Here is a 25,928-nt window from a genome sequence, read left to right as displayed (position 1 = left end):
AAAAGTCTTATTAGTAACCAATTTTAGTGACTACAAGTTGTTAGTCACACTATAGTGACCAATTTAGATACCAATTTACAAACTTAAAATTTATTGGTTACTAAAATAGACACTAATATAAATAAAAAATTATAATTGGTCACTAAATTTGTCACTAATTAATTAGAGACCAATTTAGTAACTAAGTTATTTTGGTTGCCAAAACTTAGGTAGCTAATTTTTAGTGACCAATTTTCTTTGGTAGCCAAAACTATGGTAACTAATTTTAAAAACCAATTTAGTGACCAATTTTCTTTGGTAGCCAAAACTATGGTAATTAATTTTAAAAACCAATTTAGTGACCAATTATAGTTTTTTATTCTTAATAGTAACTATTTTAGTAACCAATAATTTTTTTACTTTGTAACTTATATCTAAATTAGTCATTATAGTAACTAATAACTTTTGGTCACTAAAATTGGTTATTAATGAAGTATTTTCTTGTAATGTGGTTGCAATCTCTTCTTCATGAACTCAAAATTTAGTGTACCAGTCTTGTTATTTATTGTGACAATCAGTAGTTACATTAAGTCAGAATCATGATCTAAACTCCAGGACAAAACACATGGAACTTGACATCTTCTTTGTAAGAGAAAAAGTATTAAATCACTCCTCAGTCTTTCATCACATCCCTGCAACTAATCAAGTTGTTATTATCTTAACCAAGCCTCTCTCTCAAGATCTATTCTCTACTTTGCATAACAAACTCAATATTATTGATTATTTTCAATAACCTTGTGTTTGAGGAGGACTATTAGAATATAATTCTTATATGTGTATTCTGTTTAATTATAACATTCTAGAATACGCTAACTATCATTTTATAGGTCAATATGGTGACTCACCTGGTGTCCAGTGTAAATATTTATATATATATATATATATATATATATATATATATATTATTGTATTGTTACTGAAATAAAAAATACTTTTTCTCTTCACGTTTTACCTTCTGCTGTTTCTAATAAGGAGAAATCAACGGGAAGGTTATAAAGTAGGTTGAAAGTATATAGCATGTAATCTGTTAGCAAGATTTTGAGAACAGATGCTCAATTCTAGTTCCCTTTCAAATTAGAGTATTGGAAAATTATAATATCATATTTTTATATAGATATGAAATAATATAAGATTAATTTTAAAATATTGAATACAACTTATAAGAACGATTTGAGAAACTTTTGATGACACAAAATCTATTAGATACTAAAAGAGAATACCTAATGGTTTTATAATATGTTTACAGATAATTTCACAAACATTTAATCAGATAATTAGGGACTTATACTTTTAGTAAAGTTACTTAATTGGAGATTTAACTTTTTGTATCTTTGTATTTATACTTTTGTTCCAATGATTTATGAAATTATATAAAATTCAACAATCATAATACCAAGTATGACAGTGAAAGGTGGTAGAAACTAACAACAAAACATGACATTTACAGCCATCAAAGGAATCCTAAATTAAAAAACTTGCTGACTATGACAGGTTTTGAGCTCTTATGACAGTTGTATAAGCATCTTCCCCCTTTGTTTGGACTATAATATCTGTCTGTAGTCAAATAAAACTTATTTTCATTTCATATGATTTTGGAACCAAAATTTCTCTTTCACAGTGGAGAACCACTAAAACAAATCGAATTATTTCCGGAAAAGACAAAATCAAGACAACACCTTCAAATTGACAAGCAAATTAATTAAAACTTAATTATTTTCTTTGAAGCATATCCCAACCAAACTAGTAAGCATAGAAATGGCAGAAACAAAGTTGAGTTGCTTCAAAGACCAAAAATGGTCACTCCATGGCATGACAGCTCTAGTTACAGGAGGCACCCGAGGCATAGGGTTTGTTCACTTCTATAATGTCTGCTACATTCTTGTTTTAACATTCTTTTCTCTGTTACTTCTACTTCAATTTTTGATTCTGTTGCCACATTTAGATACGCTATAGCTGAAGAACTAGCAGAATTTGGAGCATCTGTGCATATATGTGCTCGTAACCAGCAAGATATTGACAAATGCTTAGACGAATGGAAAAGAAAAGGATTTCGTATAACAGGGTCGCCATGTGATGTACTATTCCGTGACCAACGCGAAAATTTGATGAAAAATGTTTCTTCAATCTTTGAAGGAAAACTTAACATTCTGGTATGACCCTCTTGGATAAAATTTTATAGCAGTATGTGTCTGCATAACATGCAGAACATATATCAATGACATTATTCATTTGAGAAACTTCTGTCTGCATAATTCATGATAGCATGAGAATAGTATTTCTAATTACAAAACTTTGGTATGGAAGCAACTATACTGAGTACTGTTAATGCATGTTTAGAGGGATGAAAATAATTTATATCTAGATTTCTTTCAAATATTCAAGGCTTTCAGTCTTGTAAATTTCATGATGGATGGTACTTCAATTTACTTTTTCTTTTTCCAGTTTCAATTTCCCCTGGCTTGAATTACTCCGTAAATGGTTTTGTGTAGATAAACAATGCTGGAACATGTTCACCTAAGAACCTCGTAGATTATACTGCAGAAGATGTAAGCAGAGTAATGGGAATTAATTTTGAGTCTAGTTTCCACCTATGTCAACTAGCACATCCCCTTCACAAAGCATCTGGATATGGAAACATAGTATTCATATCCTCCATTGCAGGTCTTAAAGCTTTGCCTTATATTTCTGCCTATGCTTCCTCTAAAGGTATTTTTCCCTCTTTGAATTCTTTTAACTTGAAAGTAAATTGGAGTTTCAGAAGATAATGAATATATGTATATAAATATAATTCAGGAGCTATGAATCAATTCACCAAGAACGTGGCATTGGAATGGGCAAAGGATAATATTCGGGCAAATTGTGTAGCACCTGGATGTATTAAGACTGCACTTTCGGATTCTGTAGCAGTATGTATGCTGTGTTATATTAAGCTTATACATTCCTGAAAATTGGTGCAAAGTGTGTATTAGTTTTATCAATTGGTTACAGAAAAGCTTACTACTTTCAGTGAAATTTCTCTTAGCACTCACATTTTTGTGTTTAACTCATTGCTTGAAAACAAAATAATGATTGATATAAACTTGGTAAATATTCTTTATTTATATTTATAAATAGTACATAATTTTCCTACTTAATTTTTCAAGCATGCCGAATATCCGTGTGTATTGGTTTTGTTACAGGGATCTGGAGACGAAGGTGTTAAAGTTGTTGAAGGTATTATATCTAAAACACCGGCTGGTCACATTGGAGAACCTGAGGACATATCTGCAATAGTTGCTTTCCTTTGCCTTCCGGCTGCCTCATACATCACTGGACAAATTATAACTGTTGATGGGGGTTACATAATCTAATGAAAAAATTTATTTCCATTATAAAATAAAAGAAAAATATACTATGACTTCCACTGTTGTACTCGTATCTTTCACTTTATGAGTGGTTTATATATATATATATATATATATATATATATATATATATATATATATATATATATATATATATATATATATATATATATTTATCGGTATTGACACTAATGTTTAGACCACTCTTGCCTGTTCTTAATATCCGCCTGTAACTTAACCAGATATTTATTAAAAATAAAAACTTGAAAAACAAAAGAAAAAATTGGAAACCAAAATGAATTTAATGATATATTGCTTACTACAAGCGTGGAATGCAAACATACTAAATGTCATTTTTTTAAATGTTTGTGTACAGAAAATAAGCAATGGGAACAGGTTTGTAAACTTCCTGTTATGTTGTTGTCTGCTGTGCATGCAAATTAAAGGTAAAAGAGAAGATATTCAAGAAAGTTGAAAATTTATTAGTTAATGTTTATGCAAAATACTATGCGTCAAAGCTAGATTGATGTATTAAAAAACTATCTATATATTGGTAACTGTTTTAACATGATTTAAATTTATCTTTTTCTATTTTTATAAAGCTGTCTGTGCTTCGGCTTGTCCACTGAGTTTTAATTCTTTTTCATAGTATTGATTGAATCATCTATGCGTTCGTCGTATTGATCAATCATGTTGTCTATATATGTATTTGTCGTATTGATCGTCGTATTGATTGAATCATCTATGCGTTTGTCGATGACCCCACTGTTGTCCCCGATGTACATACCATTTGACATTTGCTAATAATTTTTTTGTGATTTAAAATTGAAAATCCATTTTTTATTATATAAAGGGCAATATATATGTGTAAATAATACGTATATCTCTATATTATAAAAGAATAATTAAAAGATTATAACTATTAGTAAACTTATGTTATTATTACTTTACAACCTATAATATATTTAAAAAAGTGTATGTATATCTTTGACTGTGATCTTGATTTTTGATAATATAAAGTATATATATGTTGGTATAACTTAATGGGAGTTTGAAAATAATGTAAATAATGAATTTGATGCACATACAAGGTATTATTCGAAGTATTATTCGCTTTTAGAGCATGAAATCTATCATTATTTTGTCCTTAAAAAGCGTCTTGGAGGATGGAAGGAGGAATAAGTATTTAAAGTCTTTGATCTCGACTTCTAAGTGATGTGACACTATTGGGTGCAGTAGAAACATAAGTCCCCAGTCGAGGTCGAAGAAAATGATGAATCATTCCCAATGGAGGGCTTAAGGGACCGATGGTTCAGTTATCAGCCCATGGTAGGCATCAATGTTTTGATATCAAGTTTGATGATAGAATCATTGTCAATCACCATACATATGAGGTATTGTCCACTTTGGAACGTATGTTTCACCACGGTTTTGTCCTTAAAAGACGTCTTAGAAAGTGAAAGGAAGAATGAGTATTTATCGCAAATAAGTATTTATTAGTACTCAGAATAATTTGGATGCTTAAGAAGTGTTTATCACAAATGAGTATAGCTTCAGTGAGGGAGAGGTTAGGTCACTCTTTCTCCTTTGGAAGAATATCATTCAATAAGTTCTAAAATTTTTGGAGAATCATATAGATACCTTAGAGTACTCAGCCATTGCGTGGACACTCAAGCAATGTCCTCTTAAGAGTGGGATTTGACACTTAAGTGAGGAAAAGAAAAATTCAATTATGCTATACGAATGTATCTTATTCAAGCAATGTAATCTCATTTTAAGTGAGGAAGTTTATTCTCAGTTGAGAGAAATCAGGTCACCCAAGGAAGATAACATCTCTTAATCAATGAGGGAATATGAATTTGATGTATAATATGTGTGATTGATTATATGTGTTGAGATATATGATTAATGTATGGTATGCATAATGATGTATGTATACTATGATCATGATAAATGTGAAGTCATTGTTATGGTAGATATGTTAAAATTTTATTTTAAACATTGTCAGATCCATTGGTTTCCTAAATTTATTGTTTCTAATGAAAATCGAATATCCATGGATGCATTGTGGAAACACTTGTTCAAGAAATAATGGATTACTTTAGTATTGAGTTCTTATTACCATCCTCAGTCATATGGACAAATTGAGCACCTTAATAAGATCATTGAGATGTATTTGTGATATTTCATTTTATCATCAATAATCTTAAAAATTGGGTATGCTGATAATAAAAAGCATGAGATACAAAGACAAGTAGGTGACTTCACAATAGTTAAGATATAAAGAAATAATAATGTCAATGGGACATGTCCAACTCACATATAAGACTCACATTTTAATTTTCAATGATTTCAAACCATAATATATAATATTTATGCTATCTTTTTATCAAGGAGAAATCATCGTAAAGGTTATAAAGTAGGTTGAAAGTATATAGCATGTAATCTATTAGCAATATTTTTGTGAACAAGATGCCCCATTAGTTTTCTTTCAAATTAGAGTACTGGAAAATTATAATGCCATTCTTTTTGGAACATATTTTCATACTTTTATATAGATATAAAATAAAATAAGATAATTTTAAAATGAGAGATTAAATACGAGTGATAAAAACGATTTGAAAAACTTTTCATGATATAAAATGTTAGATACTATAATAGAGAAAATCTGATAGTTTTATAAAATGTTTACAGATAATTTCACAAATATTTTATCAGATAATTGGGGAATTGTAATTTTAGTAAAGTTAATTAATTGAAAATTTAACTTTTTGTACCTCTGTATTTATACTTTTGACCCAAATATTTATGAAATCTAATACAATTCAACAATCATAATACCGAGTATGAAAGTGAAAGGTGTTAATTAGGATATAATGAACAAGTTTTACATGTAAATGGTGGTATTAACAGAAAACATGACATGGACGGCCAACAAAGGAAACCTAAATTAAACAACTTGCTGACCGTGACAGGTTTTGAACTTTTGTGACAGTCATATTAGCATCTTCCCCCTTTGTTTGGACTATAATTTCTTTCAGTAATAAAATAAAACTTATTTCAATTTCCTACGAATTTAGAAACAAAATTTCTCTTTCACATTCGAGAACCACTCAAACTGTTGACAAGCAAAACCAAAACAATATCCTTCAAATTGACAAGCAAATCAATCAAAACTTATTTTGTGTTTGAAGCATATCACAAACCCGTAAGCAGAGAAATGGCAGAAACAAAGTTGAACGGCTTCAAAGACCAAAAATGGTCACTTCATGGTATGACAGCTCTAGTTACAGGAGGCACCCGAGGCATAGGGTTTGTTCACTTCTGTAATGTCTGCTACATTTTTATTTTAACATTCTTTTCTCTGTTACTGCTACTTCAATTTTTTATTCTGTTGCCACATTTAGATACGCTATAGCTGAAGAACTAGCAGAATTTGGAGCATCTGTGCATATATGTGCTCGTAATCAGCAAGGTATTGAGAAATGCTTAGAAGAATGGAAAAGAAAAGGATTTCGTGTAACTGGATCGCAATGTGATGTACTATTCCCTGACCAACGCGAAAATTTAATGAAAAATGTTGCTTCCATCTTTGACGGAAAACTCAACATTCTGGAATGATATGACCCTCTTAGATTAAATTTTAACAATTTTATGCAGTATGTGTGTATAATATGCACAACATATATCATGACATTATTCATTTGAGAAACTTCTGTATGCATAATTCATGATAGTATGAGAATAGTATTTCTAATAACAAAACTTTGGTATAGAAGCAACTACTTACTGAGTACTGCTAATGCATGTTCAGAGGGATAAAAATACTTTATATTAAGATATATGGTACCTCAATTCTCTTTTGCCTTTTCTGGTTTCAGTTTCCCCAATCTCGAATTACTTGGTAAATGATTTTTGTGTAGATAAACAATGCTGGAACATGCCCACCTAAGAACCTCATAGATTATACTGCAGAAGATGTGAGCAGAATAATGGGAACTAATTTTGAGTCTAGTTTCCACCTATGTCAACTAGCACATCCCCTTCTCAAAGCATCTGGATATGGGAGCATAGTATTCATATCCTCCATTGCAAGTCTTAAAGCTTCGCCTTATATTTCTGCCTATGCTTCCTCTAAAGGTATTTTTCCCTCTTTGAATCCTTTTAACTTCAAAGCAAATTGGTGTTTCAGAAGATAATGAATATCTGTATATAAATATAATTCAGGAGCTATGAATCAATTCACCAAGAACGTAGCATTGGAATGGGCAAAGGATAATATTCGTGCAAATTCTGTCGCACCTGGATTTGTTGAGACCGAACTTCTGGATTCTATAACGGTACGTAAACTTCTGGATTCCCGAAAATTGGTTAGTTTTATCAATCGGTGACTAATCTTAACTGAAAAAGCTTACTACTTTCAGCGAAATTTCTATCTTAGCACTCAGATTTTGTGTTTAACTCATTCCAATAAAACAAATCAATAATTGATATAAAACCAGAGAATATTCTTTATTCAGATTTATAAATACTATAATTTGCGTGGTTAATTTAGCAACCATGACCAAATATCTATGTGCATTGCTATTGTTATTGTTACAGGAATCTATTGATGAAGGGAAGAAAATTGTTGAAGCTATGATTTCTCAAACACCGGCTGGTCGCATTGGAGAACCTAAGGACATCTCAGCCATGGTTGCTTTTCTTTGCCTTCCGGTTGCTTCATACATCACTGGACAAATTTTAGCTGTAGATGGAGGTTACATAATTTAATCTGTTATTTAAAATAAAATAAATAACTGTCCCAAAGACAAATCTCCGCATCAACTTGGTTTGTCAAAACTCCTAAACTAATCATTATTGGTAGTGTTTGAAGTAGAATATTTAAAGTGTTATCTATTTCATTATGAAGTTCAAGTTTATCAATTTCAAGTTAACTTCAAACGGGTATATATATATATATATATATATATATATATATATATATATATATATATATATATATATATATATATATATATATATATATATATATATATATATATATATTACTTGTACATGATGTCGACACTATTTTAGTACGGAACCAAACGATCTCAAAAATCTTCTGTGTCCATCCTTCTTCTGCTCCTCTCCGAACTCCTCATAGATCTGCCTGTCGTATGAACTCCGAGGGTGGGGTACCTGCAGGCACTCCGACGCTCAAGTCAAATAGTGATTCTATATGTCGTATATGTAGTAAAGTGAGAAAAGCATATCTTTACGTGTTCACCAGGTCTTAATTTATACTAATTTCTTAACGGACTTGTATTCAAGGATCAATTCTTTCCCTATCCGACTAAGGTTGTACGGTGTACGCGTCAGTACTTTCCTTATTGACTGAGAGTGTGTGTCTACATTTTGTCAAAGATCAACTCTTTCTTTTTGAACGCTTTTGTGCCTTTGTTAAAGATCACCTCTTTCCATTATGAGATTTGTTCGTATGTACTTTTGTTAAAGATCACCTCTTTCCATTATGAGATTTGTTCGTATGTACTTTTGTTAAAGATCAGTTCTTTCCATTTTGAGATTTGTTCGTCTGTACTTAGGGATGGCAACGGGGCGGGTGAGGATGGGTTTCGCTATCTCATAAAAAAAATTCATTCTCATCTCCATACCCAAACCCAACGGGTATCAAAGTTTTATCTCTTCCTCATCCCGCCGGGTAACGGGTATAATCTTGTACCCATACCCGTACTCGTTTTCTTACTACTTTAATATAAATTTTAATTAATTTTTATAAAATAATAAAAAATTACGTTAAAGGAAACATAATATTATCAAATATTGAATATTAGGAGGATGATTGTTTCTTCTATATCAAATACTTTAAAATAAATTATAATTGTTTACATTTTAAATTAGAATACCAAATAAAATTTCATGAGAACTAAAACATTTATTAAATTTGCAAACTGCAAACATTAATGAAACCTAGTTGATAAAATTTAAAAATATTTTTAAAAAAATTTAAAGGAAAACAATATTCAAATTAAAATATATTTTAAATGTTTGTTTACTTCAATTTTTTAAATTCTAATGAATCTCTTTTTTTATACACTAATAAAAGTGATAATACATCACTTAATCAAAATGACGCAAATAACAAATAATAAACATAATAATAAAATTTTAAGATGGATATTATATCTTTTGAACTTCAATATATGTTGGATGGTGATAAAAAATATTCATGGCAACTTCAATATATTCATGGTGATAATACATTAAATTTTGATATTGTAGTAAATAAAAGTTATTTATACAATTATAGTGAAAAATTACAGTATAATTGATATAATGAGTTAGAAAATAAAAAATAATTAGATAGAATATACTGAAATAGTATTCTACATGATGAAAATAAACAACAAATAAAAATATTAAAAAATTAACAAATATATGTCTTAGAAACAATTTGAGAAACTATTGAAAGAAATCGCACAAAGGAAAACAAATGTATAATTAAGGGTATGATAAGATGAAAAATACCTTAGACATCTAAAAATACTTTTCAAATATCAACATATATACTCAATGGTTGAGAAATAATTGATTTAGCGAAACAAAAGAGTTTTTCAAATGAAACAAAAATTAATAAAAATAAGTAAATAATTTTTTTATATTACCTAGTAAATAAAAGGTTTATGCTATTAAACACTTAAATTGAGAGTATTAAACATACTCATGTGAAAAGAAAATATACAATAAATAAAAATATTAAAAAATAATAGAAATATTCAAATATGAGACATAAAAAATTTTTAATTGACATACATCATTTTAACATAATTACATAAATGTTATGATAAGATGAAAAATATATTAGAAATGCGAATAAGTTTCATGAAAAACCAAATAACTAGAAGAAATAAAAATTAAATATATATATATATATATATATATATATGATTACTTGATTAATTGTGAATATTTTAATAATTTAAATGATGACGGACCCCATAACCATCCCCATACCCAATTGAAAAAGTCGGAAATTCCCCATACCCATACCCAGTCAATGCGGGGATTCTCCGTCAAAACGGGGACGGGTTCGGGCAATACCCACGGGAACGGATTTATTTGCCATCTCTATCTATACTTTTGTCAAAGATCAGTTCTTTCCATTATGAGATTTGTTCGTCTGTATTTCGCCAAACATCAACTCTTCCCTTATTTAATAAGACTACGCGTTGCTTCTCTGCACCTCTACAAAGTAGTTCCATTTTCCATCCATAGCCTTATTGGGCCGAGATATACACAGCCAATTGGGTCAGGATGTTCTCGGCCTTCTTGTCTTGCCAATGTCCCAATCGCGCTTTGTTGGGCTGCTGTGCAAAGAGGTCATCATTAAACGTCTACCAATTGGACCGGGATGGTGTCGGCCTTTTGTACGTCTTGGTTGGGCCGGGATGATACCGGCCAATTCCACCTCCTTGGCCAGGATGGTATCGGCCAACCCCTACACAAACATTTATTAAAAAAAAAAACTTGAAAAACAAAAGAAAAATTGAAACCAAAATGATTTTAATGATATATTGTTTACTACAAGCGTGGAATGCACACATATTAAATGTCATTTGATATGTTTGTGTACAGAAAATAAGCAATGGGAACAGGTTTATAAACTTCCTGTTATGTTGTTGTCTGCTGTGCATGCAAATTAAAGGTAAAAGAGAAGATATTCAAGAAAGTTGAAAATTTATTAGTTAATGTTTATGCAAAATACTATGCGTCAAAGCTAGATTGATGTATTAAAAAACTATCTATATATTGGTAACTGTTTTAACATGATTTAAATTTATCTTTTTTATTTTTATAAAGCTGTCTGTGCTTTGGCTTCTCCACTGAGTTTTAATTTTTTTTCATAGTATCGATTGAATCATCTATGCGTTCGTCGTATTGATCGTCTACTTATGCAGGTATTCTGTCCTTGAAATTGTCGATGACCCCAATGTTGTCCCCGATGTACATAGCATTTGACATTTGCTAATAATTTTTTTGTGATTAAAATTGAAAATCCTTTTTTGATTATATAAATTGCAATATATATTTGTAAATAATACGTATATCTCTATATTATAAAAGAATAATTAAAAGATTATAACTATTAGTAAACTTATGTTATTATTACTTTACAACCTATAATATATATAAAAAGGTGTTGTATGTATATCTTTGCTTCTGTAATCTTGATTTGTGATAATATAAAGTATATATGGTGGTATAAATTGATGGGAGTTTGAAAATATCGTAAATAACGAATTTGATGCACATAAGAATATATATATATATATATATATATATATATATATATATATATATATATATATATATATATATATTATTTTTGGTTTTGTTCTTTATTTTTAAAATGATACTCATGGACTCGATATCAATCAAGCGACATTTCATCCATCTTATCGTTCAAAGTGGTGTGCAATAATAATATTACTAACGTGCTTAATAGTCTCAACTTAAAAGTTGAAGTCTAAAGTGATTTAAGTATTCTTTACTCCTTTATTGTGTTTGAGGTGCTAATGTTCCAATTTTAAGTTCGATGATAAAATCACTACCAATCACCATACATATGAGGTATTATCCGTTTTTGGAGCATGAGCTCCATCATTATTTTGTTCTTAAAAGGCGTCTCAGAGGATGGAAGGAGGAATAAGTATTTAAAGTCTTTGATCTCAACTTCTAAGTGATGTGAGACTGTTGTATGTATATCTTTAACTCTGTAATCGTGATTTGTGATAATATAAAGCATATATGTTGGTATTACTTAATGGGAGTTTGAAAATAATGTAAATAACATATTTGATGCACATAAGCATATATATATATATATATATATATATATATATATATATATATATATATATATTGTTGGAAGGGGGAGCCTTTCACCCATAAATGAAGAACAGTTTTGATGATGTCTACTGATCTAGGATAAAACATAGCTTGGTCCAGTTAGGATATGCATTAGGCAAATAGTTTCTCTTTATCAAATGTATTTCAGGCCTGCTGTGTAATTCTGCATATGATTAGTTTTTTAACTAATGGATTAGCTGTGAGTATGGTACAAAGTAAGTGAAAATATACTCACGACAATCGATTAGGTAAATTGCTAATCGAATTAGTGACAGCAAAAACCTTTGTATAAAGGTTGTTTTTGGAATCTGTTTTGGGTCTGGAAAATTAGAAAGATCACGCAGTTTTCATCTGAGATAGAGCCATCTAAGAGACACAAAGTTTCAGAAGATTCTGCAAGATAACTCAAGTACAGATCCAAGAAGAATTGATGGTTGATTCTACCATGATGGATCTTGCTTGATTCAAGGAGCATCAAGTCAAATCTGCACAGCTTAGGTGTATTCGTTTCTTGTTTTGTTTTCTGTATTTTTTATTATAGTTGCTTCAGTGTTTGAAGTGTGAACCTAGGTGCAATTGTGTGGATGCATTGCTCCTAGGGGGAGTTCTTGATTGTTGAATCAAATTCTTGGGTTTTGGGGGTTAGAATTACATAGGTGTACTTGTAATTCTTGGATCCTTTCTGTTTAGTGGAATCCTCCTTAGTGTGTTGCTTAGGAGACGACTGGATGTAGATTCGCCTTGAATCGAACCAGTATAAATTGTGTGTCTTGATTCCTTCTTCTATATATATATATATATATATATATATATATATATATATATGATCTTTGGTTTTGTTCTTTATTTTTTAAAATGGATACTCGTGGGCTCGATATCAATCAAGCGACATTTCACCCATCTTACCGTTCAAAGTGGTGTGCAATAATAATGTTACTAACGTGCTTAATAGTCTCAACTTAGAAGTTAAGGTATAAAGCGGTTTAAATATTCTTTTCTCTTTTACTCTATTTGAGGTGCTAATGTTCCAATCTTAAGTTAGATGATAGAATCACTATCAATCACCATACATATGAGGTATTATCCGCTTTTGGAGCATGGACTCCATCATTATTTTATTCTTAAAAGGCGTCTCAGAGGATGGAAGGAGGAATAAGTATTTAAAGCCTTTGATCTCGACTTTTAAGTGATGTGAGACTATTGGGTGCAATAGGAACATAAGCCCCTAGTCGAGGTCCAGGAAAATGACGGATCATCCCCAATGGAGGGCTTAAGAGACTGATGGTTCATTTATCAGCCCACTGTAGGCATCAATGTTCTGATCTCAAGTTTGATGATAGAGTCATTTTCAATCACCATACATCTGAGGTATTGTCCACTTTGGAACGTATGCTTCAACACGGTTTTGTCCTTAAAAATCATCTTAGAAAGTGAAAGGAAGAATGAACATTTATCACAAATAAGTATTTATTAGTACTCAGACAATAGTATGGATGCTTGAGAAAGTGTTTATCACAAATGAGTATAGCTTCAGTGAGGGAGAGGTTAGTGTCACTCTTTCTCCTTTGGAAGAATATCATTCAATAGGTTCTAAAATTCTTGGAGAATCATATAGATATCTTAGAGTGCTCAGCCATTTCGTGGACACTCAAGCAATGGACTCTTAAGAGTGGGGTTTGACATTTAAGCGAGGAAATGACAAATTCAGTTATGTTATACGAATGTATCTTATTCAAGCAATGTAATGTCATTTTAAGTGAGGAAGTTTATTCTCAGTTGAGAGAAATCAGGTCATCCAAGGAAGATAACCTCTCTTAATCAACGAGGAAATGTGAATTTGATGTATAATATGTGTGATTGATTATATGTGTTGAGATATATGATTGATGTATGATATGCATGATGATGTATATTATGATCATGATAAATGTGAAATCATTGTTGTGGTAGATATGTTAAATGTGAAATCCACTGGTTTCCTAAATTAATCATTTCTAATGAAGATCGAATATTCATGGATGCATTGTGGAAACACTTGTTCAAGAAATAATGGATTACTTTAGTATTGAGTTCTTGTTACCATCCACAGTCATATGGACAAATTGATGAGATCATTGAGATGTATTTGTGATATTTTATTTTATCATCAATAATCTTAAAAATTGGGTATGCTGATAAAAAAAGTGTTAATTAGGATATGATGAAAGTTTTACTTGTAAATGGTGGTATTAACAGAAAACATGACGTGGACGGCCAACAAAGGAAACCTAAATTAAACAACTTGCTGACTGTGACAGGTTTTGAGCTTTTGTGACAGTCATATTAGCATCTTCCCCCTTTGTTTGGACTATAATTTCTTTCTGTAATAAAATGAAACTTATTTCAATTTCCTAGGAATTTAGAAACAAAATTTCTCTTTCACATTCGAGAACCACTAAAACTGTTGAATTATTTCCGGAAAAGAGAAACCAAAACAATATCCTTCAAATTGACAAGCAAATCAATCAAAACTTATTTTGTGTTTGAAGCATATCACAAACCAGTAAGCAGAGAAATGTCAGAAACAAAGTTGAGCGGCTTCAAAGACCAAAAATGGTCACTCCATGGCATGACAGCTCTAGTTACAGGAGCCACCCGAGGCATAGGGTTTGTTCACTTCTGTAATGTCTGCTACATTCTTGTTTTAACATTCTTTTCTCTGTTACTTCTACTTCAATTTTTGATTCTGTTGCCACATTTAGATACGCTATAGCCGAAGAACTAGCAGAATTTGGAGCATCTGTGCATATATGTGCTCGTAATCAGCAAGATATTGAGAAATGCTTAGAAAAATGGAAAAGAAAAGGATTTCGTGTAACTGGTTCGCAATGTGATGTACTATTCCGTGACCAACGCGAAAATTTAATGAAAAATGTTGCTTCCATCTTTGACGGAAAACTCAACATTCTGGTATGATATGACCCTTTTAGTTTAAATTTTAACAATTTTATATCAGTATGTTTCTGCATAATATGCACAACATATATCATGACATTATTGAAACTTCTGTCTGCATAATTCATGATAGTATGAGAATAGTATTTCTAATAACAAAACTTTGGTATAGAAGCAACTACTTACTGAGTACTGCTAATGCATGTTCAGAGGGATAAAAATAATTTATATTAAGATATATGGTACCTCAATTCTCTTTTGCCTTTTCTGGTTTCAGTTTCCCCAATCTCGAATTACTTGGTAAATGATTTTGTGTAGATAAACAATGCTGGAACATGCCCACCTAAGAACCTCATAGATTATACTGCAGAAGATGTGAGCAGAATAATGGGAACTAATTTTGAGTCTAGTTTCCACCTATGTCAACTAGCACATCCCCTTCTCAAAGCATCTGGATATGGGAGCATAGTATTCATATCCTCCATTTCAGGTCTTAAAGCTTTGCCTTATATTTCTGCCTATGCTTCTTCTAAAGGTATTTTTCCCTCTTTCAATCCTTTTAACTTGAAAGCAAATTGGAGTTTCAGAAGATAATGAATATCTGTATATAAATTTAATTCAGGAGCTATGAATCAATTCACCAAGAACGTGGCATTGGAATGGGCAAAGGATAACATTCGTGCAAATTCTGTAGCACCTGGATTTGTTAGGACCGAACTTCTGGATTCTATAACGGTATGTAAACTTCTGGATTCCTAAAAATTAATTATCTTGGGTTTATAGAGGAGGTTTTGCTCAGAAGATACAATACCAACTAGATCTGAATCTAACTATATAAGACATTAACGCCACTCTTAACCTAAAAGATTAAAATAATAGGTTTATGGGTCTTTATCCTTATATAGTGTTGTAGTTATTCCTTTATAGTAAATGTGGGACTTAAAAGTAAGACTTAAATTTTCCTAACAAGTTAGTTTCATCATATAATGTGAAAGCTTACTACTTTCAGCGAAATTTCTCTTAGCACTCAGATTTTGTGTTTAACTCATTCCAATAAAACAAATCAATAACTGATATAAACTAGTGAATATTTTTTATTCAGATTTATAAATACTATAATTTTCGTGGTTAATTTAGCAACCATGACCAATATCTGTGTGCATTGCTATTGCTATACAGGAATCTATTGATGAAGGGAAGAAAATTGTTGAAGCTATGATTTCTCAAACACCGGCTGGTCGCATCGGAGAACCTAAGGACATATCAGCCATGGTTGTTTTCCTTTGCCTTCCGGTTGCTTCATACATCACTGGACAAATTTTAACAATAGATGGAGGTTTCATAATTTAATCTGTGATTTAAAATAAAATAAATAACTGTCACAAAGACAAATATCCGCATCAACTTGGTTTGTCAGAAGCTCCTAAACTAATCATTATTGGTATTGTTTGAAGTAGAATATTTTAAGTGTTATCTATTTCATTATAAATTTCAGTTTATCAATTTCAAGTTAACTTCAAACGAGTATATATATTACTTTAGTTTGCTTCTTTTGTTGCTAAATTTCTGTTGTCTTCCCACTAATGTTTAGCCCCACTTCCTGTTATATTGTTGTCTGGTGTCCATGCAAATTAAAGGTAGAAGAGAAGATGTTCAAAAAAGTTATAAAAAAAATTCAACTAAAAAAACTAGTGAACATTCAAATGCTCACAATATGATAAAAAAGGAATTGAAAGATAGTATAATGAAAAAACCACTTAGTACAAATTAAATTCTATACGGGAGTATTTGTTCTGGAAAATAATAAGAAATGAAATGAAAAACAATGAGAAGTTTAAAAAGGAAAGAATTGGAGAAGTTGTAACAGGAAAAAGTATATATGAGAAGAAGTACGCGAGAGAGAAAAAGAGAAGAAAAGAAAAAAAAGAGTGTAAAAGCAAATGAGTCATGGCGATGATTCCTCAAGTAACAGCGATTGGAGGTTGAGTAACTGGTTTACATAAATACTTTATCTATTTTTAAATCTGGATTAAATATGTTTTTCGTCCCTCAATGTTTTTCGTCCCTCAAGTGTAAGTGAAATTTGAAATTAATCTTTCTTCAAAAATTTTTACCAGTTTAGTCTTTTATCTTAAATAATGCGTAAATTTACTTCTTTTAACCAAATTTTGTTAAGTAAGTTTATCTAACGTTTCAAGTGCATTTCATGATAGTATTTGAATTATTTATACTGTTTGACACATTTTAGTTTCAATGTTAACTCAAATATTATTATAAAATGCGGTTAAAATGTCAAATAAACTTAACAAAATTTGGTAAGAAGGATTAAATCTACGCATTTCTAAAAATAAAAGCCTAAAAAATGGTATAAAATTTTGAAAATGGACTAATTTCAAAATTTACTAAAACTTGAGGTACCAAAAACATATTTAACCGATTAAATTTTAACTATGACACAATATTTCGATTTATGTAAACAATTATTGATATTAACAAACTGAATATGCTTTATTTGATCAGAAACCCCTGTTTAGAAGAAAAAGGAAAATAACAAAGAAACAAATGAATTTCTGCGAGCATTAAACTAAGTTATATATAAATTAAAAAACTAATTCAAAAAAAAGGAAATTAAAAGTTTTTTATATATTGAATTAGGTATAATTTGACATCAATACTACTATTTAATACTCATATAAATTAATATTTTATTAAAAAGAATTAATGTCAAATAATAGTAATTTGGAAATTGATGGTTTGAAAGTTACTTTTTCCTTTCATGTTATTGAAAAGAATCATCCTCTATCCCCATTCCGTATACGAGCTGCACATAAACTCAATTCTCCACCACAAAATTACTCAGGTCACGACAGTAATTGGATGGAAAATTTCACTCATTGCATCGCAGCGTTCTTATTCCACATGATGGTCCCCTGAACACCACCAAACACGAAAAGTGATATTTCAATACTATTATCTGGTACCACTGTACCAAAGAAAAGGACATACATTTATATGTTTTTTTCTCCAAAGTTCCCTGACAAATCGAGCGACATTATTAAAATCAGTGATACGATTTCAATTCATAAGATATTAATACCACCTTTAACCCAAAAGAAAAATCAGCACGTGCTTAATCAACATTTTATTTTTATTTAATCTAAAACTTAGACTACTTTTTTAGTTTCAATTTCTAACAAATTATAACAAGTTATATCATCTGTGTTTACAAAATCGAAGTTCCTAGAATACCTATCACAACCAATCAAAGCTTCTCTGTGTGTATAAAATAATTGTTGTATTTCTTCCACTCATTTAAGCACATTATCTATCTACATTCTGTGTATCTTAGAAACAAAAGGACAAGCACTAACTTCTGAGTCAGAAGGATTCTGATAAGCAGAGAAAAATGGCAGAAACAAAGTTGAGTTCCTTCAAAGACAAGAGATGGTCACTCCATGGCATGACAGCTCTGGTCACAGGAGGAACCCGTGGCATAGGGTTTGTTCCATTCTCAAATGTTCTTTAGTTAAATCCTTCCTGTGTTAATCTAATTTCTTTCTCTGTTATTCTTATTATTGTATTTGTGTTCAATATTGTGAATTAGCCATGCAATTGCAGAAGAGTTAGCAGAATTTGGGGCAGTTGTGCATGTATGTGCCCGTAAACAACAAGATATTGATCGGTGCTTAGAAGAATGGAATAACAAAGGACTTCGCATAACAGGGTCGGTGTGCGATGTACAATTCCAGGACCAACGTCAAAATTTAATGAAAAATGTCGCAACCATTTTTCAGGGAAAGCTCAACATTCTGGTATATGATTCTCCTGTTCAGATTAATTTCTTAACAAAATTTTACATTTAACTTTAAGTATCTCAAAACTTTTTTGGAGGATATTTGAGTTATCCGAGGTTATACAAACTCACACTTGTAGTCTGATAAGGAAAGTATATTTGGGTATGGAAAGGAGAGGGAGAGAAATACTGCCGATAACTAGACTTGGTTACATGACTAGACTTTGGTGAATTGTTTTTACAGATAAACAACGCAGGAACAGCTTCAACTAAGAGCCATTTAGATTATACTGCAGAAGATGTTGCAGTAATAATGGGTACAAATTTTGAGGCATGTTTCCATCTATGTCAACTAGCACACCCACTTCTGAAAGCATCTGGGTGCGGCAACATAGTATTCATATCCTCTATTTCTGGTCTGAAAGCTTTTCCTCTTTGTACTGCTTATGCAGCCTCCAAAGGTACTTTTCCATATCTTTATATCCCTGTCATTATAAGGCACCATGATAAATTGGAGTTGCAGAAGATAATCAACATGCAAACATAACTTTGTTCAGGAGCTTTGAATCAATTCACCAAGAACATAGCATTGGAATGGGCAAAGGATAATATTCGTGCAAATGCTGTGGCACCTGGATGTGTTAAAACAGAACTCCTGGATTCTCTCATGGTATGTATGCATTCTTTGCTGTTCAGAACTACATTGTTTGAAACAAAACTAAAATAAGCATGTATGATTTATTTAGTTTTGAACATTTATTAAAGATTGAGAAACTTTACAGAAATTTATCAAAAATCATACTGATGAAAAAATTATTAAATGGGTTGGATTTCAAACTCAAAATCATGGATTGTTGTTGTGATAGGAAACTGCTGATGTGAATAAGAACGTGGAGGATTTGATGTCTCTATCACCAGCTGGTCGCATTGGAGAACCTAAGGACATATCACCAATGGTTGCTTTCCTTTGCCTTCCAGCAGCTTCATACATCACTGGACAAATTTTAACAGTGGATGGGGGTTCAATACTTTAATTTTTTTTTTTATAACCAAAATAAAATTAATTAATTAATGCCCAGAACAAGAACATCTCTGAGCAACTTGGTTTGTCTGAACTGGGAATTACTTATATTTCAAGTGTTATTATATGTCTCATAAACTTCTTATTTTAAAATTGAAGCTAATTTCATACAGAGTTGCTTTATTTGGTTTCTTTGTGTTGTTTAAACTTTTTACCTTGGTCATTATTTATTCCGGCTCTTCTTGCATATTTCTAATCACTAGATATAAACTTGAATGTACAGGGAGTATTGTAAATTTAGGTCTTAATTGCATATCAGAAAAAATAAACAAAAAAAGGGTAAATTGTGAAATTAATTAATTTCAATAATAAAAACAAGGAAAAAAAAAGAAAAAAGTTGAGAAAGTAGAAAAGGATCATTACAAAAAAAAAGTAAATGAGAAAAATTTAGAAAGTTAAGCGTTAGAATTTTTGTTAAATAGTTTACATGAATAGTATAACTGTTTTGAATAAAAATGAGATTTTTTGTGAGGTTTTACACTTCCTATCAAATAATTATTGTATTTCATAGCCCATCAAAGTTATGTTATCTCTTCATCATAAATATCAATTTCATTATATGAAAAATTTATTAAAAAAAAGAAAAAAATATATGGAGACTATACCAAATTCATGATAAAATTACATTGTACACATTGACTAAAATATTTATTATATGTAAAAATAAGGAAATTTATCAATGAAAAATAGTAAACAAATGTAACCCCTAATGGCTTAGTAATAAGCATATGAGATTTATCATTGACTAACTCTTTCACATCCAAAAAATTGTTAAAACTCATCATTGTTTTTTAAAGTCCTTGAATTCGGTAGGTTTAGTATTAACTTTCTTTGATCTACTCCTACCAGGTTTTTTTGTAGTTTGAACTAGCTCATCACCTTTTTCAGTATTAGAATCATCCCATTCATCAATCATGTTAGTCTATTTAAAAGCTAATTTCAATTTTACTATGAAATAAATTGAGATGTTGTAAACATTGCAAACTACATCTTCCAAAGGAGACATATCAGTCAATGAATCATAATCCACTGGCATACTACCACCATTACAAAGAAAAAGTTATTCTGCGAAGGTTTTTATCTCAAGTTGTGGGGGTTGTTACCCTCTACAAATTAATTTGTGGGGTTTTTTTAAATCTCTACAGATATGTTCGTCACAGCTTTTTTGTGGAGGTTTACAGCGACATCTGGTATCTAATGTATACCGTAAAGGTTTTTATGTGGAGGGTTTTAATATCTCCTATTTGTGACTATTATTTTGTGAAGGTTTGAAACCTCATTTATTTGCAACTATTTTCTTACATGAATTTAAAACCTTAATTTGTATTATTTATTTTGTGGATTTACTACTTTATTTTGTTTGTGCTATTTCTAATATCCTAAATACAATAATTTGTTAGTTATTAGAAACTCTTGTACATAGTAATGTATGTCATCATTTGAAGTGCTTATACTTTTGTGTCAAATAATATTTATCTGCAAACTTCCTTCAAACACTTTAATTGTGACAAAAACATGAGAAACTTTTAATCAATGACATAAGTGTGATTTGCAAGAATAAAAAGAAAACAATAAGACAACAAATTAAAGTGAACATAAAGACTATAATTCTTTCTTAATATTTCCAATTTATACAATGGTAGGAGATAATTCACACTGAATAATCAAAGTGTGTAACTAACTTAACACAAAAAAAATGAAAACTATAGCTAGAATATATGGAGGTCATTCACAATGAAGCTACCATCAACATAAAATATATGTCTTGTGAAAGAACTTGCAAATGAAAACTATGATGGGATCTTGCGACAAATTACAATGTAGTTTGAATTTCATAGAGATTTATTAGAAAAGGGGAAAAATTAAACAAAAAAAAGCCACAAATTCTTGTTATCTAATAGAAAGAATGAATGAATTAAATATGGTAAAAAAAGGGAATAAAGTGTAGAACACAAATTGAAACATGAGTGGTATAAGTTCCAATCCAATGCAATTGAGAGTTTCTTATCTCTAAGGATATTAAGTTTCTCCACTTTCTAGTTGTTGTCTTTCTGTTATGTTCTTATGATGATGGAAGTTGAGGTGAAATATCATTATTTTCCACTGGTCCATGCAAAAGTATGCTTCTGCTTTAGCAGCTTATCAAACTGTTTCTACAGATTTTCCAAGTAATTTTGAAGCTCCAAGTACTTGGTTTTCATAGTCTCAAGCTCAAACTTGAATGTGTTGATGTCTTTCTTAGATGTTGCCCACCCTTCTTGGAATGATTATGGTATCCCTTCTAAAAGTGTTTTCCGGTTTGGAATCATTGGTTGGGAATGATACTCAAAACCTTATTTTAGAGAACTGTTGGATAGTGCATTGCTTATTTGTACTTGTTCAGAGAATAAAATTTGCACCACTAGCCTCAATGGAAGCCTTTCATTTTGTGTAGGATACATGCAAGCATCAATAGACAGTTTTTGACAATCCATTACACGAAAGAGTCACTTTCTTTCATGCTTAGTTACAGTTAGATGTGCTTGTTAATTTTGTTCAAGGGTATAAAGAATTGCATAAGTAGACATTATAGTCACATGTGAATCTAAACTACTCAACATTTTTACTTGTATTGCTAATTTCGAAATGCAGTTTTCCAAACCAATGTATATAGATATTGCTCACTGATTGATGGAAAATAATAACCATATTTAGTATGATACTCTTAAGTTACAATTCAAATTTACCTTGTAGTTTTACACAAATATGGTGCATCCCAGGTAGTTTAGAATCACACATTAGTTAATTACGATAAAAATGGAAAACTTGTTCTATTTTCCTTTTGGAGAAGGAATCGATTACCTTAAGATAAGAATCAATTGTTTTATAGAGTCCATCGTCAGAGGTCCTAGCTGACTCAGGCAAAGCTTCTGCAATAACCTGAAACTTTGTGAGAGACCACCTTAAATCATGTTAATTTGTGGAGGGGTTTATAACCTCCAAAAAATAACTCCCACTAAATATCATTTTTTTAGTGCACTAGTAAAAACATTTAGATTCTTAACAATAAAAGATCCATGCATAACACAAACTTTATCATGATTTGGCTTAGGGTGTGACTGAACAACAAACGGTACCAAAGAGATTAAACCATAGTAGGATCCTCCACAGGCTTAACCATAGGCTCCCTAATAGGCTCCACCACGAGCTCCACAAAAGGCTACATGGGCTTTAAAATTGAACCTAGAGAGTCATTATTCTTTCACTTGCATTGGCATCTTGTTGTAATTATCTACAATTTGAACAAAAAAGACAATTTTGTACACTCCACGTCAGCAATACACACAAATTTTGGCCTTTCCACGAAAATTTCATTAGGAAAATCAAATAGCAAATCAACATCAACCAAGATACGGATAAATACACCTCGAGACTTATTATTAGTGTAATAATCTAAAGATAAGATTGTGCTAATGCCACACACAATTGAAAACATCGCCTTTGACTGACAATATTTCAAAGGAATGTCATGTATGTGCATTCAACATTGAGTTTTGGTGAGCTTCATAGAAGCCGGGACAAAATATTTAGTCCAAGAAAAAACACGAAGGATTCCAAGAGACAAATTACAAATTCTGACAACTAAAATCCTTTGCCAAGAGGAATTGTTTTCCATTGACCTAAATGTTTTCAGACCACATCAAGCTTCTCTCAAAAATCTAAATGCGTTAGATGTTTATCCTCTTTTGTTAACAAAATACGTCCATGCAAATGATTTTTGTACTCCTCCAAACCAGCTAAATAAACTTTCTCAACAATTTGCACTGAGACTATATCTCCCTTGATGCAAGGTGGTAATTGTGGTAAAGAAATATCAAACACATTATTAAGAACATGGACAAATGTACGTTTTTGTGCCTACATATTTGAAGAGGATGTAAGACCCGAGAAAATTAATTAATTAAATAATTAATTAATAAATAAATACGGGTAGAAAGCACCTTTATGCCATTATTTATTGTTTAATATGACATGGAAAAGTACTAACTCAAATGGTTGAGAGTACTTTGTTTGTGTGAGAAGACTTGGGTTCGAGTCCTATGTATGCCAATTATGTGTGTTATTTTATTGTTGATTTTTAATAATATGTATGAATATGGAATTGGTATTGTAAACTTACATTGATTGGAGTGTATCACAAAATGTGATTTGGCATAGTGGTTATGCTTTGTTCTTATGTGTGGGAGGCCACGGGTTCAAACCTTGTTGGGGGGCATAAAGTGGGCTATATTTTTACTAATTCTACCTTAGAGTGGAGTTGAAAGGGCAAAGGTAAAAAAGAGAGGAATGGACAAGGCCTCTTTTAGAGGAGCACGCACGAGTTTTGAGGGTGAGGGAAGAGAATTGAAGGTTGAATTGAGAGGGTATTGGAACAAAAGAGTGGGCAACAAAGGAGCATTTTCTTTCCCCAAATTGAATCAAGAAGTCCAAGTTAGGGGTTTGTATTTTTGTGTGGTGTGCTCAATTGGGATTTGTATCTGGTATGCTTTTAGGGGTATTGTGATTGAGTAATTGAGTACTCTTGGTGCTATGCAAATTCTTTGATATATCACGTAAGTTGGATGTGGGTTTGGGGTTTTCGCGTAGTTCTTTTGGGAAGTAATGAGTTGGTATTCAAATGGGATGAAAATTCAATTATTAAGCATGATTTTGATGTACTTGTGCCACTACATTGTGTTGGTAATGTTTGATTAGTGTTTTGGTATGATTTTGGCGAAGTGTGTACGTGAACAGACTCGAAACCCTGCACGTCTCGCCCAAGCGGGTCCATCTCGCCTAAGCGAGAGTTACAGAGTCTCACCTTGAGTTCTGGTTCGTGGTTCTCGCCTAGGCGACCAAGGAGAGGTTTGAGCGACATGGTCTCTCGCTCAAGCGAAAGGCACTCACCTAAACGAGGTCGCGGGGAGAACATGAGAGTTTGAGCGTGATATCTCGCCCAGGCGAGATGTTTTGGAGCTTTGAGCGACTAACACTCTCGCCTAGGCGAGAGTGGCTCGTCTAAGCGAGTCCTCGAAGTGTTTTCTTGTGTGTGTGGTTGAATACTCGTCTAGGCGAGGTTTAGGTGTGGTTTTAGGCGAATGTGTGGCTCGCCCAGGCGAGGGGATCTCGCCTAACCGAGATAACGTGAGGTTGTGGCTGTTTTAAGCTAGCCCAAGCGAGGTGAACTAGCCTAAGCGAAGCAGAGGGCTTAGCTTGGCCGAGAGGCTCTGGCTTAAGCGAGTTTATGTGAATTTCTCATGGTTGTATGATCTTGTGTGTGTGAAATGATTACTTTTCTTAAGTATATGCATGTGTGGTAGTGTGTGGGCTTGAAGGACTAAGTCCAATAGGGGTCTGGGATGTGCTCGGTGGTTGGACACATGATGGGCATGGAACTGGTTGAGTTCCCATCGGCTACTAATGGGCGAGGAGTCCTTAGTATGGTGATTGCATGTGTCGGGCGCATGATGGGCAAGGAACTGTTATGTTTCCGCCGGCTACTATTGGGCGAGGAGTCCATAATATGGTGATTGCGTGCGTGTCAGGGTCCAAGTATGAGGCTTGGATGTTTTTACTACAAGCGAGGAGTCTGTAGGGCAGGACTATGAGCGGGATAGGCTCATAGGGTTGGACCACGAATGAGTTAGTTTCGTGGGAGCACAGGGAAGTCCCAAGACCTAGTTCATGCATATGACTCATGAAGGATTATGAGGTCGTGGTTGGGTGATTTGAAAAGTATGAGAATTTTAATTATGTTATTTAGGTTGGGGAAAACATATTTATATTCTTGTGTATCAGTTTTAGA

At 31.7% G+C, this 25,928-nt stretch overlaps 4 protein-coding genes across 7 annotated transcripts; all 4 read left to right on the top strand.

The window, feature by feature from the left end:
- The first annotated feature begins 1,648 nt into the window (after nt 1-1,648).
- On the top strand, nt 1,649-3,471 carry LOC114184261 (tropinone reductase homolog At5g06060-like). The gene is made up of 5 exons (XM_028071551.1): nt 1,649-1,886; nt 1,982-2,189; nt 2,529-2,745; nt 2,833-2,945; nt 3,219-3,471. Exons 1-5 carry the CDS (start codon nt 1,795-1,797, stop codon nt 3,387-3,389), a joined length of 801 nt encoding a protein of 266 aa, XP_027927352.1. The 5' UTR covers nt 1,649-1,794; the 3' UTR covers nt 3,390-3,471.
- Nucleotides 3,472-6,518: 3,047 nt separating this feature from the next.
- Nucleotides 6,519-8,309, top strand: LOC114184110 (tropinone reductase homolog). 3 transcript variants are annotated; one of them, XM_028071355.1, is made up of 5 exons: nt 6,519-6,695; nt 6,791-6,923; nt 7,307-7,523; nt 7,611-7,723; nt 7,986-8,309. In XM_028071355.1, exons 1-5 carry the CDS (start codon nt 6,604-6,606, stop codon nt 8,154-8,156), a joined length of 726 nt encoding a protein of 241 aa, XP_027927156.1. In that variant the 5' UTR covers nt 6,519-6,603; the 3' UTR covers nt 8,157-8,309. The 3 variants fall into 3 exon arrangements, with proteins under 3 accessions (XP_027927156.1, XP_027927158.1, XP_027927157.1); XM_028071357.1 differs by having other exon boundaries at nt 6,520-6,695; nt 6,791-6,858; nt 7,347-7,523; XM_028071356.1 differs by having other exon boundaries at nt 6,557-6,709.
- Nucleotides 8,310-14,758: 6,449 nt separating this feature from the next.
- On the top strand, nt 14,759-16,747 carry LOC114184109 (tropinone reductase homolog). Of its 2 annotated transcripts, none has more exons than XM_028071353.1 (5): nt 14,759-14,942; nt 15,038-15,245; nt 15,549-15,765; nt 15,853-15,965; nt 16,410-16,743. In XM_028071353.1, exons 1-5 carry the CDS (start codon nt 14,851-14,853, stop codon nt 16,578-16,580), a joined length of 801 nt encoding a protein of 266 aa, XP_027927154.1. In that variant the 5' UTR covers nt 14,759-14,850; the 3' UTR covers nt 16,581-16,743. The 2 variants fall into 2 exon arrangements, with proteins under 2 accessions (XP_027927154.1, XP_027927155.1); XM_028071354.1 differs by having other exon boundaries at nt 14,791-14,956; nt 16,410-16,747.
- A 1,752-nt stretch (nt 16,748-18,499) lies between these two features.
- On the top strand, nt 18,500-20,222 carry LOC114185830 (tropinone reductase homolog). Its single transcript, XM_028073762.1, has 5 exons — nt 18,500-18,728; nt 18,835-19,042; nt 19,268-19,484; nt 19,581-19,693; nt 19,890-20,222. Exons 1-5 carry the CDS (start codon nt 18,637-18,639, stop codon nt 20,055-20,057), a joined length of 798 nt encoding a protein of 265 aa, XP_027929563.1. The 5' UTR covers nt 18,500-18,636; the 3' UTR covers nt 20,058-20,222.
- Nucleotides 20,223-25,928: the final 5,706 nt, after the last annotated feature.

The sequence above is a fragment of the Vigna unguiculata genome, chromosome 5 (genome assembly GCF_004118075.2).
Source record: "Vigna unguiculata cultivar IT97K-499-35 chromosome 5, ASM411807v1, whole genome shotgun sequence".
NCBI lineage: Eukaryota > Viridiplantae > Streptophyta > Magnoliopsida > Fabales > Fabaceae > Vigna > Vigna unguiculata.
Note: the sequence above shows the minus strand (reverse complement) of the source record. Positions and strands in the feature narration are given on the sequence as shown.

What these genes read in the sequence shown, in the direction of transcription:
- LOC114184261 (XM_028071551.1), top strand. Translation starts at nt 1,795, where the DNA reads ATGGCAGAAACAAAGTTGAGTTGCTTCAAAGACCAAAAATGGTCACTC. An exon ending in AAGGAAAACTTAACATTCTG is followed by an intron (nt 2,190 to 2,528) that starts GTATGACCCTCT and finishes GGTTTTGTGTAG; the next exon opens with ATAAACAATGCTGGAACATG. An exon ending in CACTTTCGGATTCTGTAGCA is followed by an intron (nt 2,946 to 3,218) that starts GTATGTATGCTG and finishes GTTTTGTTACAG; the next exon opens with GGATCTGGAGACGAAGGTGT.
- LOC114184110 (XM_028071355.1), top strand. Translation starts at nt 6,604, where the DNA reads ATGGCAGAAACAAAGTTGAACGGCTTCAAAGACCAAAAATGGTCACTT. An exon ending in GGAGGCACCCGAGGCATAGG is followed by an intron (nt 6,696 to 6,790) that starts GTTTGTTCACTT and finishes TGCCACATTTAG; the next exon opens with ATACGCTATAGCTGAAGAAC. An exon ending in TAACTGGATCGCAATGTGAT is followed by an intron (nt 6,924 to 7,306) that starts GTACTATTCCCT and finishes ATTTTTGTGTAG; the next exon opens with ATAAACAATGCTGGAACATG.
- LOC114184109 (XM_028071353.1), top strand. Translation starts at nt 14,851, where the DNA reads ATGTCAGAAACAAAGTTGAGCGGCTTCAAAGACCAAAAATGGTCACTC. An exon ending in GGAGCCACCCGAGGCATAGG is followed by an intron (nt 14,943 to 15,037) that starts GTTTGTTCACTT and finishes TGCCACATTTAG; the next exon opens with ATACGCTATAGCCGAAGAAC. An exon ending in TGCCTATGCTTCTTCTAAAG is followed by an intron (nt 15,766 to 15,852) that starts GTATTTTTCCCT and finishes AATTTAATTCAG; the next exon opens with GAGCTATGAATCAATTCACC.
- LOC114185830 (XM_028073762.1), top strand. Translation starts at nt 18,637, where the DNA reads ATGGCAGAAACAAAGTTGAGTTCCTTCAAAGACAAGAGATGGTCACTC. An exon ending in AGGGAAAGCTCAACATTCTG is followed by an intron (nt 19,043 to 19,267) that starts GTATATGATTCT and finishes TTGTTTTTACAG; the next exon opens with ATAAACAACGCAGGAACAGC. An exon ending in AACTCCTGGATTCTCTCATG is followed by an intron (nt 19,694 to 19,889) that starts GTATGTATGCAT and finishes TTGTTGTGATAG; the next exon opens with GAAACTGCTGATGTGAATAA.